The 17186-nt window shown below is 43.8% G+C and overlaps 1 protein-coding gene across 1 annotated transcript in view; it reads left to right on the plus strand.

Annotated features, from left to right (window-relative positions):
• The window catches only part of LOC147690178 (extracellular tyrosine-protein kinase PKDCC-like), a 28527-nt gene extending 23264 nt beyond the window's left edge, over positions 1-5263 (plus strand). The window contains exon 7 of the mRNA XM_086937769.1: positions 4136-5263. Within this exon, the coding sequence (XP_086793895.1) occupies positions 4136-4239 (104 nt within the window). The 3' untranslated portion in view covers positions 4240-5263. The remainder of the gene's footprint in view (positions 1-4135) is intronic.
• The last annotated feature ends 11923 nt before the right edge of the window (positions 5264-17186 follow it).

Consider the following 17186-nt stretch of genomic DNA (forward strand, 5'->3'; position numbering starts at 1 on the left):
CAAATTCATGTGGGATCCATCTTCCTGTTCTTGAAGAATATAATGTAATGGGAGTTAACAAAAAAAAAATCTGATAAATAATACATGTTAAAGCGCGCCGGGCATGTAACAAAGGTCTCACCTGGAAATAAACAACATTTTAGAGGGATGAGCCCTTAACAGCATTTCAGTGGGTTAAATGGCAATGTTGCATTTTAAATACAAATTCTGTCAGCGAGGCTGGTTAAAAGTGGGATTTGGTATTGATGTTTCTGGGCCAGTCTATAACAAATTGTCCATTTTAAAGGACATTTCACCATTTGCATTAATCATCAATAAACTTTAAAAGCAACTTTTACAAGGGATTTGTATTTCTTCTTCCCCAGAGTGATTTTAGGAAATATTGTCCTCCAGTGTTGCCACTCTAAGAGTACATACCATAAACATTTATTGTCACTTAATAAACCTTTCAATTCAGTATTCAAAGCCGTGGCATTTAAATAGTGAAAATCTATTGGAAATGGTTACATGTCATTTACTTTTGACTATTTTTTGGTTGACTTTATTGAGTCAATGTGATTTAAAATTAATAATTTTTAACCAGTTACTTAACAGACCCATGGTGAGAATGGTCACATTACATTTTACAGTTCTTTTCAAATGCATAGCCCCTTTACAGATTAAAATAAACACAGTTGGCATAGGGAAGAGGTAGGGACCAGACAGAGTGGTTAGGTATAAAGTGACAAAAGACAGAGCCTAGACAGCTGTCAGGCAGACAACTGAGAAGTTTTGCAGTTTGGGAAAAGATCAGCAAGCCCAAAGACCTGTAGAGTAGGGTGACTCGGGGAGATTTCACCATCCCCAAAGACAATGGACATCTGGGAAATATAGCAAGGGGTAGTATTTCAAATAGCAATGGTCAAAGATAGCTTGCACAATGAGCATTTGGACCAATCTCCTTGAACTGCCTACCATCCACTCCACACATTCTTTATAGACCTTTTTACTCAAAAATGTCTGCCACTTTGACCTTCACACAACACAATAAATTGAACTGAGGCCAAATGTATTGCGGGGAAAACCCTAATCCCATTCCAGGGCCAAAATATGCCCTCGATTTTCCAAGACCTGAAACCATCAAGAAGTTTTAAGTGGGAGGGTTTTTACTCTCTCATTGAAACATGATAGGTACAACACATTTTGAAGATGAACAAATTGATGTCAACATAATTAAATGAGCAGATTTGTAGGTCTTGCTCCCAGAAGTGGGTCAGGTGTTATTTTATGTCAAATTACATTATTGGAATTACTATTGCTCCCAATCAGCTATTGGTATGGCATTGCAGTACTTTCAGTTTTCCAGGGATAGCTTTCCAAATGATACACATGTTTCCATCACAGACGCGCTGTCCTTAGTGTGAATGGGTATGTTTCTGTGTTAGGTGAATGTGTCCACGTATTGAAATGTTGGTAAACGTTTTGGTGTTTGATGGGTGAGACCAGTGGGTTGTACTGAGTCACTTATGCATCTTCTAGGATGATGTACAAGCCCATTGCCTGGCAGAAGTATACATATGTAGGAGAGTTGGTGCCAGTGAGTGCTGCTTTGTGCCATAGAACATCTAAAGACATATTTGAGTTGTTCTGGATGTCTTAGGAGGTTTGTCCTGCGGTGGCCTGTTGTATGCTAGTGCATTGTGTGTCCTAGTGAAGAGTTGCCATACTCAACTATGGCCATCATTGTGTGGTTCAGTAATAATGATGTGGTATTCCCACCGTTGTAAGTAGTGATACCGAGGGTATCTGTAATTCTGGAGCAGGCACAATATTCTGACTCCCACACTGGATGCACCCTTGGAAACAGGAAATTACAGCACGAGCTTGACATTACTGCACCACTTCCTGTCGGATTCCCCATTTTCATGTTGTTTCCAATTCGAAATTCCCAATCTCATTCCCTCTTTGTTATTAGGTAAATCTGGAATCCCACCAAACTCAAAAGGATGCCCTTGGGGTATTAGGAACCAGAGCCCCCCCCCCCCCCTCCCAAATCTAACTAGACATCCTCCCAAACCCAACGAGTCAATGACAGATGCCAACTGCTTTGGGAAGAGGACCATGTTTATTACATAAAATTACAAACATGACATCGTATTATTCATATCATTTTTCTTTACATTTATAACGGTACTCATCAAATAAAATTGAGGAACAAACACATTTACAATTGTATGTACATAGGATAGCCAAACCTTTACAATCTGACATAGTCATGCTAAAATCATTGAAGTCATACAATCATAATTGGGGCTCCTGGTTTATGGTATTTATGTTTTTAACAATTCCATCTGTATCTATCCATATTTCTTTTTTGCCCATCTTATTGGTATGTATCCATATTTATATTGTGCTTTGCAATTATATGGAGTCATAAATGGTATTTTTCCACATTTATTTAACTGATAAACATGCACTCATACTTAGCTGCTTGTCGCGTGTCAGCAAATTAAACAGCCAAATATATCAAAACACTACACCTACAGGTAAATATGAGCATTATAATACAAATATGTTACTATACACCTGCATTTAAGGAAATCTCAAGCAAATTATAAGTTCCCATACTGCCTATTTGCTCAGCTGTCGTCCTAGAAATCACAAAAATAAGCATGGAGAGTCACCCACAAGAAGAACAACTTTCTGTATTTTTCCGCGTTAAAAAATAAATACAGGCAGGAAACACTTTGTTTTCTGTCTATATTTATCTGTAAAAATCTGTAAAAACTGAAAACCGAGAGCTTTAATCATAATGGAGCCTCCATTCTTTAATCATCTGACACAAAGGTCCAGTTAAACTTCACCCCAAAGAGAACCACACAGGTGCACTTCACCTGCATCCCTAAGGGGCGGTCTCCAGTCCCCTAAACCTTGTCTGCAACCCCAGGGGCCTGCCCTCTAACACCAGGCTGTCTGTGGGGCTCATAGAGTGTGACCAGGAGCTAGAGCCCCATGCCCTAGATTGTCTTCACTGTGCGCCCTTCCCCCAAGCCAGTGCGAACGTTCTTCTTCAGGATTCAGATTGCTGTCTTCCACCTCAGTGCTGCCCTAGGAAGGGAGTTGGAGAACTCCCCCGCAGTGGTAAAGCAAGTTTGGGGTTCACATTTCTGCTACATAGGGAACGGGTAGGTGTGCCACCCTACTCTGTCTCATTGATGCAATGCTGCTGTAATAAAAAGAGGGGAGCCAGGTCCGACACACCCTAAATAGACCCAGCTATTGCGATGGCGGGAGCGGAAGTGATGCGCAAACCGTGCACCACCCTACATTGCATTCCCCCATGAATAGGTGAAGGCAGCCTCAGCTGACCTGGTAGCAAGCACACATCCCCTTTCCCCTATGGCCAGAGAGTCGCAGGGTGAGCGAAGAGGCGAGGCGCTATGTCCAAAATATCTTTGCTGTGCTGTATGTGTGTGCAATGTTCTACCTAAAGATTAATGCTGGGAGGTGCATATGTGATGTGTGATTAGAGATGTATGCTATAGTATGCACATTGGTAGATAACTAGTGCTGCCAAGAGACGACCCTCTCCCCCGGGTTGTATGCATCGCATAAATCCCTAGGGAGAGAGAGCTATGGCACATTAGCACTGTAATATATGCGTGCTCAGTGTGTGCTTAGTGACTTTCTCATGTACAGTATTTGCATAGGAATATAGAAAAATAATTTTCCATTCCACATCTCCTGGTCGCCATCTGTAATATCCAGCTCACAGGTCAATGTTTAGCTTGGATATATATATTTTTTTTAAAACAGGAGCTTAATTATACATATTCCTTCCTGTAGAGGCACAGTTATTTTAGATATCTGATATTTTAGCAGGGACAATCTCTTCCTTTCCATTGGCATGCTTGGGAGGAAAGTTGCTTGTCAAGAAAATCAAGATAATGTGTTATAGTCCCACCCACTGATATTCTTAGAGGGCTGTGCAAGAGTCAGACATTTCATCTAAAATCACAGGGAGACCAGTCAGCCCCTCAGGTATAAGTGACCCTCATTAAATCCACCTTTCTAATTGATTGTGTCTATATGTTGGGTGCGTGAAATTTGGGGTGAATGTGACATGCGCTAAAGTTGCATTGTCTTTCCTTTACAGGCCGCCACCTTGCCTCGTTTCGAAGCACTTTCACTGAACTGGTACCGGATGCTAATTCTGTGGTCTACGTTAAACGATCCGGGAATTTGAGGGAAAAGCTATAGAGGATGACAAGACACGAAAAAAGAACCCTTTGGAAAGATCTTTGAAGGCAGTTTCATCTCTAAGGAGGGTTATCACCCAGGAGTTTGATTTAGAGGCCAGCACACGCCGAGTCAAGCATTCCAGCCTTTTTGGCTCGTAGCAAAGACGTTGCACAGCGGCAGAAAAACCACAGGATTGCCTGTTCTTCCTTCATGAACACTCAACGACAGCACATCAAAAGATGCTGGCAAAGTTCTGCCTTTTCCTTTCACGGAATGATTGTATGGGCCGAGGAAGACATTTTGTGTTGGCGAAACAGCCATTGGTGTGATAGACCAAGGACTATTTTCAAAGTTATTTTACATTTACTTATAGCTGACTCATATCATGTGCGAGACTTCTGGCTACGCTGTTTATGTTTTAGCATATGCACTTTGGATGCTGGGACTTATAGGTCCGCACTTATAAGAGTGGAACTACTAGTCCCATAATGCACCTAGCAAATGGCCCCAAAGTCTAAACAAAAAAGGTATCGCTCATAACAAAGGTACACTGTCACACTCATTTCATATGGTGTGTGGTGCCATGTCAGGCGTGGCTCCTGCAGGCAAATTAGGCTTTTAGCCTATGTGCATTTGCATTTTTGTTTTTTAATTTTACTTTAACGATTACAAATCTTGCGATTTTTCGAAGAGACTCAAATCTAAAACAACCCCTGTCAGCCATCTTTGATTCTACTCAGTGTCTATATATGTATACACATTTTCCTTTCAGTCAACAGCGTTTCCCAGGCCCTCGGGAAAGCCGTCTGTTCCTGTTGTACTAGCACAGCAATTTGTAGAGAAAAGTCAATATGGGTAAACGCAGCCAGCGGCTAACAAATATCAAACAACTGTGATAGCTTGAATCTTGAAACAAATGTCAAAAGCCTTATAGGTTTTCAGTGTACTTTCAGTGAAAGTTGATCTTGATTGTTAAGTGCTTAATTTATTTGAATACACAAATGTATGTTTTGAAAAAATAAACATTTTTTTTTTCTAAAAACGCGTTTACGGCAGATATATTTTTTCTCGAATCCTGTTGCAAAGCAAACAAATCACAAAGGCCAGTTTGAGAGTAACACGTCAATTGTGAAAATTCATGGTTCATCTTAAATTATGTGCGCATGCGCCAGTTTATCTGTTTGGTTGATAAAGCTCAACTTCGGAATAATTACCTCTAAGTTAATGTGTACCTATTACATTCCATTAGGGGCCCGTTCTCATGCAGCGCACAGTAAATGCATTAACCTAAACAATGAGAGGCGGCAGCATAGCCAATTAACTGAATCACCATTTATCATGACAATACCACTCCCAGAACGAGAAACTATTGTTTCTCGCTCGAGAATAACAGTGGGATCCCTATCTCCTTCTGGATTGAGAGGTGAAGGCATAAGAATACACGGTGGGGGAGGGCTCGTGGGGGGAGGTATGGGGGATTAAGGCAGGCTTTGTTTCTGACCTGAGGCCTCTGAATTTTATTCTGACATCATCTGGATTGTGGAGCCGGGAACTGACCAGGCATAGTTCAACCGTTTTATATAACATAGAAATGGAAGAGATACTATGACGTGGTACGGGACTAAAGCAGCAGACAGGTATGCAGAACAACAACATGTCTTCAAAAAGATGTCAAACACTTTTATTTATGTTCGGAGGGTTTACGAAAAACTAAAACCGAAATCGGTTAAGGGAGGAGCGCCTTTCCTTCCTCTCGCCACCTGGTATACTTTTAGAAAGCTACTCTAGAATTAAAAATATTGCCTCAGACACTGGAATGTGGATTTAGCGGAATTACAGATTTCAGATGGGGAGTAAGTGGGAACAGAACATTTACAGGAGGCGAGGTAAAGGAAGCAGAAAGTAATGGATCATTTGTGGGTTTTTTTGTGGACATGTAAGAGAGAGGGGCAGTTATCAACACAGCGTGCCGTTGATAAATCACACAAAATTATATAAAGTGGTGCAAAGTGTTGAGATTGTATTAACTTTCCGGCTCATAAACTTGTTTTGCAGTGGAAAGTAGCTCCTAATGTAATGCAAAAAAAACTCCTTGCATTGTTTGGCGCTGCTTCGTGCTACTTTACTTCAAGCGAGCATGCCATTGGTGGTATATGGGCGTTTCCATGCTACCGCCTTTGGATTATAACACAAAGTCCCTCTCTATTAAAATTGGTAGGTAGGCTTTATAAAAAAAACATTGCCCCACTGAGGTAGGCATTAAGTAAGAGAAATCTTTTAATTTCTCCTAACTTTTCTCACATAGCATTCAAATTGCACTGTTCAGCCCACATCCAATGTTTGAAAAGTTTAAAAATTTGCCTAAGCACATTATGTTTTTGTACTGGAAGGGTAAGCTTCCAGTAGAAAACCTATGCTAGACATCAAGCATATATTTTTCTACTTTAGTACAAATGTGAGTGTGTGGCCTGTGCGTGGGCTTGCTCTGTGAAGAGAGGACATTTGTCTTAGGTAATGAGTGGCTGGAATGGATAATGCATACAATAATTGTTGATTCAAAAAGTGCAGATAAAATCAAATTTTGAAGTGCGAAATGAGAAGGGATTTTAACAAATCTATATTTCGAGTCCCACAGGGCCCCCAGGAATTTTAATGTATAATTTGACCATTGCACAAAATGCTGGAAACCTGATGGGTAGGATTTCATATTTATGCAGATGAAACATAACAGTATTTCCTTCTGAAGGGGGATATTAGTCAGATTCCTGGGGCACTGAAGTCTGGTTGATGAGATCCAGGGGAGGATGAGCAAGAGCAGACTCGCCCTCAGCACAAGTAAAGCAGACTTGATGCCCAGTTACTTGTACTTTGAGCTCAGGTCTTCCTCGTCACAGCCCTTACTGGATCGTCACAGCCCTTACTGGATGAGATGGTTTAACTATCCAAAGCAAACCCACAATAAACTGAAAAGTTTGCTGCCTTCCCCTGCCTGTGTTAATCACATTTAAAGGAAGGGGTCGTAATATACTTCCTTGAAATATCAAGCAGAAAACTCTTAATTAAAAAAACATACATAAACCATTTTGTGGTTGGCTCCCAACACTGGGTGAGCGTAGAACTGCGATAAGGAAAAGCTGAACTTGGATTAAAAGGATTGCAAATAAGTAACATGCCTTTATCTCCTAGTCCGTCTTCCTTGTCCCAGTCTTTATTGGATGAGATCATACCAAAGCCAATAAAAGCACCCAGAAAAAACATCAGCATTTTAAATCATGCTGAAGAGGTCTATTTAATGCAAATTCAGAATGTAAAGAATTATGCAGGACAGCATCCAAAACCTTTACCCAAAAAACAGTAGAGACTCCACCTCTTAACTGCGGATGATAGTGTTTCATGAAGGTGTTTGGAAATTACCAAAGGGCTGCTATATACATATAATTCATCAAACACTTTTGATTAAAGCCCAGGAGGGAGACATGCCGCTCGTTGACCTTCTGTGTACCTAACCTGTTAGTAACTCATTTTCTTTCCTATAAGCCAAAGTGATTGTCTTTTTCAACCATCCCTAAAGATGACTGTAATCCTGGTCCAGAAATACCAAATATTGCAAAAAGAGATTGCTATTTCATAAATGCAGCTGCTCTTGCCTCATAAGTCAATAAAGCTCTATGAAGGTCAAGTGTATGGAGTCTTTTCTCTTTGGAAAGAATAGAGATGGAAAATAGACTGTATACACCAAGATATGAGAACAATTAAAGTCAGACAGTCCTTTAAGTACAAAGGAAGGAGTCAGTCTCAAAGTTATCTGGAAGAAAATTAGGAAAAGGATCAGCACACAGCAGTGCCCCCCCCCAATTCTTCAGAAAATATAACCACTAAAATAATACCTTCTGAGAAAGAAATTCCTACTCATTCTAAGTGCTCAAAGATAGGATCCTGAAGGTTTGTAGAAATAATGGCAACTTCTGGGAAAGGATAGGGGAATATACCTCAGGCCTCTTAAAAAACTCCTTAAAATCTCAAACCTACCGAATGTCTGGACCGCTGCTTGCTCACCACACAGTGTAGAGACTGTTAGCCAAAACACAAACCCATCCCCCAAAAATTAAAATCTTCATAGGATCATTTAAGGCAGGGACTCTGACCTTGCTATACACCAAGTTGAAAAAGACATCCAATGTCTAGCGTAGCTTGAAGTTGGGACTGTTGAATTGAATAAGCAACCTTATCTTAAATCCCGGGGTCTGAAGATTTAATCTTTGCAGCTCCAGGACCCCAACTGTAGGTAGACTAAGGTTGATTTGTTGAGGGATGGGGACATGGAGGGGTACGGACTCAGAGAAGCGACCAATGAGGGGATACTGATGGCTGGAGGAGGAGAAATCAATTCCCTCTGGTCCAGCAAGAAATGACTTGAAAAACCTCAACTATCTTCTGCAGAACGCTCGCAATCATGGGAATTAGAGAAAAGGCATTTAGAAGCCACTGTGGCCAGTTTACTGAGAATGCATACAGTGTGAAATCACTGGCTGTTCTCTGTGGAGGCGAACAGTTCCAACCATCGGGACATGAAACTCACAACTATCTGCTGGAAACCCACGGAGACAGTACTATCAATGTTGAGAAAGAAAATAAGCAACCGAGATGCAATGCAAGCAAATTCTTCTTCCCAGGAAGATAGACTACATATAATTTGAGAAGATGATTATCCACTCATAATCAAATCACCTGAGTCAAGTTATCTAGAGAGGAGGATCCTACCCCTGTTGGTGATTCACATAGCGTCTGACCACTTGGTTGAGTGTGCGAATCTTGACAGATTGATTGACCAGGATCAGAGCAAAGTCGTAATCACTTTTATAGAGCAGTGAAGGAAAGGGAATCCCTGGACAAGGTGACTGACTGTAGCCACTCCTGAAGAACCTGGGCGATTTGAGGTTGAATTGGAACTAGGCAACTGTAATCCAGAGAAAAAGGGATCCAATGGTTTAATAAATGACGAGTAGGGGACAATAGATATGGTTGATGCCATAGCCCTCTGAACCACCAACCCCTCCCTGGCTGATGTATTAGTTTTGCCAGGAGATTCCTCAGATGAGATTGTAGTTTGGTTCTTCTGTGTTTATACAGGAAAATCTTCTCCACAAAAGTGTGTGTTAAATATGACCCTGATGTGACTGAATTTTACATGTTCAGAAGCAGTGTGGAATGTAGGGAGATCGAGTTGGATCCTGGATCCAACGGCTGTCACTGAGACTGATCCAGGTTGCGTCTTGCACCATGCTCAATTTGTCCTAGTATAATTTGCCAACACTGAGACATAATTCAGCAGTGCCTGCACATTGTCTTCTTTCTGGTCGGAACAGCAAAGTACAGGCATTGTGGGGGCTTTCTTATTTTAGATTCCATTGAGCCCAACAATAAAGGTTGAATTTAAAGAGCCTTCAACCCTTCTTTTGCTTGAGTATGATTCTAGTTGGGAGCTATCTGAACCTAACATATAGACACTAGTACAATGAAGGGGAAACAAATCACACAGTTTATCACTAAACAAGTACTTTAGAGGAACTACACTTTGGAGAAAACATTTGACTTGGCCCAATCCCTATATATGCAGTGTTTAAGCACTGAAAGAATTTAAGATGTATAAAACTCTACAGGTATTTACAAGCAGTGGTGGCTGGTGAACTTTGAAAGTGGAGGATCATTCCATTTATCCCGGCAGACTTTAAATTTGGCAGCCGTAGAAGGCAGATGACGAGTGCCAGGCCTCTAAGGCAGCTTGGCAGACAAGTCATCGTTTTCAGCTTGGTGTTTCTCCCAGAGGTGTCTCTGGGGCCTGGCTGCAGCTGGTGAAGGAAGGAGAGAAATACGAACCCAGCACAGGCTGGGGGAAGCAGTACTTGAAATCCCACCTCCTATTCTCACAGGCTGACAGTATCAAGGAAATTCATGGTGGTGAGATGCACACCAAGTTTCTTCCATTATTTTTCCTGTTTAATCTGATTCCACTTTGTTAGCGTGCAAACTTGTTTTGTGCTTCGCCTCCTGCGCTGCAATCAAAACAAAAACAGGGGGGAACCCTGGGTTCTTAAAAAAAAAAAAAAACATCATGATATGCGGAATCAACCTGTGCCTTGGACTTTGTTTGAATATTCCAGTAGCAGAAAGTGTATGGACAAAATTAATTGAACTAATGGTTTAAAAGGATAAATAATCAAACAGAAAAACGTAAAAAATGGTTAAAAGGAAGATGAACATGGTTGAAATTCATTTCATTGGATTCATACTGAGGTCATGGCCGTGCAACTTGGCAGACCCTGTAAAGAAGGTTCCCCCCTGTTTTTGTTTTGACAGTATCAAGGGCCAGCCAGTCAGAGGAGGAGGAGAAGGATGTTATGAGCCACATCATAGATCCAGGCTAGCCGAGTATTCAACCGAAGCCCTGAAAAAACTGTAGCTTTAGGCAGCATCTGCAGGCCCTCACCACTGCTTCAAAGACGCACACTGCCCATGCAGGATTTGGGCGGTATTGAAGTCGTCCACCTCACATGTGCAGCATGTGTTTGTACACAGCTATGCTGCACTGCTACCAGACTTCACAGTAGTAAGCGCTGCAGCCACAGCCTCAGTCCAGTCTTTCTATCACCTTTTCCATCCTCTGAGACTGATGGTGCTCCAACCCTATGTCCTCATGCAGAAACCACCCCTGTTTATATGTATAAAAATGTAAATAGCACTCACTAATTTCTGAAAAAAAAATCATAGTGCTACTCATCCCAATGCAGGTGTCAGAGGACTTGACATCACATGCACACTTTATAGATTGATAACAAAACACACAAGTGTGCAAATCAGTGTACAGGATGTAAAATACGACAATAAGGGTTTCAAGGTATACAAGTACTACATCAGGTTTACTGATAGAAATTATGTCTTAAGAGCACATGGCTAGGGGAAACTCAAAGTTAGCATTTAAAACTTAACACAGTGCTCTGGGTTGTCTGTACTATTAATACTTTATTGCTACCCAAAGCAACCTTTTTAAGCAGCCCTAATAACAACAAATTAAGAAAAAACGATAAGGTTTTAAACCATGCCTTCCAGTTTGCATGCTAGTCCTTGATGTGGGTTCATGCCTCACTGTACAATATTAAAAGGGTAGCAATCTATGAAATGCAAGTAATGAAAAAAAGGATCTCTGTGTAAAAAACAATAACCCACATCTGTCACCTGCATGTTACAAATGTGCTTTGCAGCAAACCTCTATGCTACTTCATAAGTCAAAACTGTAACTAGACACAATACAGATCTCCTGAAAAGGTAGTAGAGAAAAGCTCTGTACCTGGAGCTTAAGGCTCATTCGAAGCACAATGTGCCAAACCTTAGCAGGACAATGCATGTCCCTTTAGAAGACCCCTCACTCACCAACCTGGTTGGTGACATGCTTCATCATCGGGGTCCCACCCCGAAGGCCGAGTGCCAACAGGGTGTGCTTCGACACCTGGTTACAGTGGAGCGGGTTTTTTTCTTTTTTATATGTGCAATAGCTCTAAAAAGTGATAAGTGGTTTAAAAAGGGGCCAAAGCTACTCACTGCAAGAGTTTATTCCTGAGTGTTTGAACCCCCATAAAAGAATGTGACACCTATGCCTAATTAGGAAGACGTTGGTGTCTAAAGACGTGTAGTGTTTTAAAAATAGCGAAGTGTGCTATGTGATTTGTTAAAAAGAATTAGGTCTACATGTTTCAACCATCATATGATTGTGGGTTTTCGTCAGGACCAGAAAGGGTGACCTGGGTGGTACGTACACGCTAAGGTACGACCTGCCCTCGGTCACATGAAAAAAGAGTCCACAAAATTATGGAACTTAACGAAAGATCAAGGGTCTTCTCCCCAGTCTGGAAGAAAAAACCTGTGGAGAAAAAGGGGGTAGGGGTTGGGATCACATACATAAGTGGACAGACATTGTTATACACTTAACATATAAGTAATTGTTTATTCAAAGTTTTATATAGCGCGAACAAGATCTTTGCAGATATCAGAGCGCTTTACAGAAACAGAGGGTAGGGGCAACAAGGGGGTGATTTAACAAATTCTTTAAAACAATATAATAGTCGGTAGTAAGTGAGTTGCAAAGTAGGAAAGCAATCAAGTAAGAGTATAACACAATAAACAATCAGGAAACCAATAATACAGAAGCTGCGCAATGTCTTTGATCCAGTAACACTAGAGTTCAGGTGAACTTAGCCATAAGGATGGCTTTTACCTCTTTCTTACAAAATGCAGTGGAGGAGATAAGCCTGGTTTCAGGCGGGAGTGCATTCCAGATCCTGGTTGCCATTCCTGAGAAGGAGTGTTTGTATGTTTTTTCCTTCCGGAATCTTCGAGGTTTCAGGAGGAGGTTTTTTGTGCTTCTATTGGATCTCGAGCCTCCTGATATAGTCAGCTTTTGAGTGAGGTAGTTGGGTGATTTGTGGTGTACGGCCGAGTGTGTCATACAGGCAATTTTCAGCTGTACTCTGGCTTCTAAAGGCAGCCAGTTCAGGGTTTTTAAGTCAGGGGATATATGCAAGTGTTTTCTTGAGCCAGTGATGAGTCTCGCGGCAGCGTTCAGGGAGGCTCTTAGGGGTGCCATTGTTGATAGGGGGAGCCCGCTGAGAGCCGCAATTCCGTAGTCTATGCGAAGGATGACTAGGGCTTGTACAGCAGTTTGGAAGTCCTTAAGTGGGAGGAAGGGTTTGAGTTTCCTCAAAGTGTTGATTTGGAAATTAGCTCCTTTAGTTGCTTTGCTAATGTGCTGCTGCATGTTGAGATTGGAGTCAAGTGTGATGCCTAGGGATTTCGCGGAGTCCACGATGGTGGGCTGGACATTGAGTGCGGTTAGATGATTGAGCCAGGTTTGGGTGATGGCGTTTTTCGCAGGAGGTGAGATCAGAAGGAACTCAGATTTCAGAGCATTTAGTTTGAGGTGATTATCGCCCAGCCAAGATTGGGTGTTTCTTAGTGTGGAGTTCAGAAGTTTGATGTCTTCCGGGGATTGTAGCTTGAGGTAAAGTTGAGTGTCATCGGCGTACATATGGAAGTGTACATTCGATGCCTGAAGCAAGGTGGTGAGTGGTTCCATGACGAGGTTGAACAATGTGGGGGATAGGGAAGATCCTTGTGGGATGCCTAGTGTTACGGGCACAGATGAGGACAACACGTTGTTGATCTTGAACTTCTGAGACCGGTTATGTAGGAAGGAAGTGAACCATTTGAGGATAGTCCCGGATAAACCCATTCTGGTATTTAACAACTCCAGTAGATTCTCATGGTTGACCGTATCAAATACATCATTGAGGAAATCGCTTCTTATAAGTATATATATATAAGTCTGTTTATGAGTTTCTGGTCTGATTTTTCTCTTGTAGAGAGTGACTTTGCCAGAATTAGGGTCAATGTAAAGTTTTGACTATTCTTCTGATGAGGGGTCTGGATATAAGATCTCCTGCAAAGTAGTTCTTGGCTTTTTTTCCCAATGTCTTTCGTTTTGTTGTTTTGGTTCGATACCGGTTTTCGGGTCGACCGCCTTTGTCTTAGAGGAAGTTGGTAGGCCAAATTTGATGGGTCCGAGATCTCTCTGTGTTTCAACAGTCTTTTTAGGTTGTGCCTGTTTCTTTGGAGCCGATGTTTTTATCGTTTCGACGTTTTTTGTGGGGTCGATAGTACCCTTCTGACCTTGTAGCGTCTTCGGAACCTGTGGATTCGGACCGATGCTTTGCGGTCTCGGCTCGATGACCTTCTTCGGGTCGATTTTCTTCGGCTCAATGGTTTTTGGTTGCACAGCCATTGGTTTGTCGACTCTGTTTCGGTTCGACAATCTTTTTCGATCGAGTCCCTTTTTTGTGTTGTCAGCTGTCGGCACCGATCTTATCGGTTCAACTGCCTTTTGTTTTGGAGTGGATATAGGTGCACTGGCCTTCGGCTCGACGACCCTTGTGCTCGACTCCGATGGATCGACACAGTTCGGTCCGAAGACCGTATTGTCGATGATCTTTGGGATTGACGTAGTTTGGTCCAAAGACTGTGGTCAATCAGTTTCGGTTTCGTTTTTGGTTCCATAACTTTTGGTTTCGATATCAACAATTTCAGGTTACGTTGATCCGATGGCTCTTTTCTAATATTCTTAGCTGAGCTGTATTGCGGGGCTATAGAATGGGTTTCGAGATCTTGGCTAAGGCCTTCCGGCGATGCCTCGACCTGAGCCTGTGGAACCATAGAAGTGTACGTTTGGGGCGTCGTACTCACGGTTGGCCCCGTTTCATCACTGGAGTCGTCTTCGATGGCTCCGATCCCTTGTTCGTCGTCTCCTACCTCGACGATGTAAAATGAGGCCTCCACAACCAATTAAGTCAGAACATATTTACTGTCACATTTCTTCTTGTTGCCAATTTCTTGTTATTTTATGTTACGTTATTGGCTAGAGCGCACAGTCACCGGGGAGGTCTTTTGGCGCTAGGTTCAGGGTTAAAAAAAATAAATGTATAAGTTGACTGTCTGGCTACTATTCATTACTATGCCACTTGTAATTCCACCCCCTTTTTGTTGCTATACAGTGACCGCCAATTTATAGGTTTACTGAGTAAAGTTTTTCCAGTTCCAGAACTGTTCAGAAGGAAGCTATCCTGGCAAGTGTATCATAAATTATCCAGAAATAGTCTTTTCCCTTTGAAAGAAAAGGAGACATGATAATTCAGTCATCCTGATTATGATAAATTCTGATATCAAAAAGAAATGTACTCACCACTGATGATAGCATTTTTGTGAAAGTTATTGGTGCTGATGCTTGGACACATGAAAACACCTACAACTGGAAGTGCCTGTCCTGAACACAAAAGCAGAGATATCTCTTGGAGTCTTTGTGTATTAGCATATGCTGGTTAAGGTCTCTAAAACCTGTCAAAGGGAGGAAATCGTCTCTCTTTAGTGGTGGTAAGATTGACCCCAACATCAGCATCCTGAACCTTTGGTACAGTATGTAGTGTTTAATGACTTGAGATCCAGAACCAGTCTGTAGCTTCGGGGGTCTTTCCTTACTACAAAAAATTATGGAGTTACGGGGCGTGGCCAAGATGGCGGAGTGAGAGGACGCTTCTTCTCGATGCTCCCCGGTCCGACTAGGCCCGAGCCCTGAAATATAGCTCTTTCTCCCCCCCCCCCCCGGAGCTTAACGGCACGGGGAGAGACAGAGGAACCTGCAGAGACGACGCTGGTCGAGTCCTAGCCTCCGTTTAGCCTCAGGACAGCCCGTCGGGCGGTCCGGAAAGTCCGGCCCGGGAGGCGCGGAGACGAGGAGGTCGACCCCAGAGCACGTCGGCCGGACGCACGCCGCGCCCAGTGCCGCTTGGAGTGAGCAGCCGGAAGAGACACTGCAACGCCTCGACCGGGAGGTCCTGGAAATCTAGAGAGACCACCGTAGTGGCCCCGTGAGAGCAGCAGAGTGTGACGCTTGAGCCCCAGCATACGCGTCTGGCCGCCCCCGGGAGGGCATCGAAGGGACAAGGGTGCGGACCCGGGGTCTTGTGCGGAGCCTCCCCCCCTCGGCTCCTCCGGTGGCAGGACTCCACAACTTAGTGAACGCCGAGGCTCGCAGCGACACCGGAGTCCCTGGCGGCCCCACGGCCTATATGGTCGGACCCAGAGCGACTCTCGGCCATTAGCACTGTGACGCACAATGAATTTGGCCGAAGCCTGGAGATGACGGAATCGCCCTGAAGGGTCTCTGATGACGGCGACGGCCGGGGAGTCCTGCACATCTCCGGAGGAATCCACAACGCCTCCCGAGCAGAGACGGAAAGAGGGGACAGTCACAGGTGATACTACCCTGGCCTAGTGGGGGCCGCGACAGACGGAGGCTGGCGAGGCCTATAGAAGGAGTGCGCATCCTGCCATAGCTATCGTGTCTGGACCCTAACGTGACGATCCCAGAAGTACTGTCCCCAGAAGGTGCTTGGTGCAGTTGCCGGTGGCGATCCCCGGTCTCTTGTCTACCACGGGAGGGGAGACCTGGCCCGCACTCAATCCAAGATGGTGTCGGGCAAAGGCACCAAGCGGGGAGAGCGCACTCTCCCTGAGATGCTCAACAGATCCCAGTAGAGGGGGGATAGGGGGCCGTCTTCAGCAAGCCCGGCCGTAGGCTCGCAGAGTTCGAATGGAGGAGAGCCACCGGTCACCAGATCGTTTCTTGAGTCACTGTTTGGCACCCTCAGAGACGATTTTCAGACATTGAAACAGGAAGTGGCGGGCGAGGTTCGGGAGATACGAAGAGAAGTGGAAGAGTTCGGGGAACGAGTAGCCAAGGTGGAGGGCACGAACCACCGTATCGATGAGGAGTTAGCCCTGCTGCAACAGGAGGTGCTGCGCCTCAGAGAACAGCACCTAGATCTGCAAATGCATAACGAAGACCTTGAGAACCGCTCTCGGCGAAACAATATTCGAGTCCGGGGGTTCAGTCCTCGGACGAAGGCACGGATGTGACTGGCTACCTGAGAGACCTGTTTCGAGCAATCCTAGGTGAACCGCCGGAATTCCCGGTCAGGATTGACAGAGCGCATCGAGTGGGCCCGCCACGGCGAGCGTCAGCACCCCCCCTTGACATTTTGGCTTTTCTTCCGGACTTCCCACTAAAAGAACGCATCGTGGCGGAGGCCCAGAAACAATCTGGGTTCACTTTCCGTGGCCACTCTGTGGGACTATATCAGGACTTGTCTGCCATTACTTTGCAAAAACGGAAATCATTCAAGATCGCCACAGACTTTTTGAGAGAACACGAAACACCATATGCCTGGGGCCACCCCTTCCGCCTCATCTTTAGATGGAACGGCACGATGCATCAACTTAGATCGCTCCAGGACACCTGTGAAGTTCTGGGGATCACTGCGGAGGAGGAAGACACAAACACACCGAGTGGGAGGCGCGGCCCC

This window comes from Lissotriton vulgaris, chromosome 9, assembly GCF_964263255.1.
Source record: "Lissotriton vulgaris chromosome 9, aLisVul1.2, whole genome shotgun sequence".
Taxonomy (NCBI): Eukaryota; Metazoa; Chordata; class Amphibia; order Caudata; family Salamandridae; genus Lissotriton; species Lissotriton vulgaris.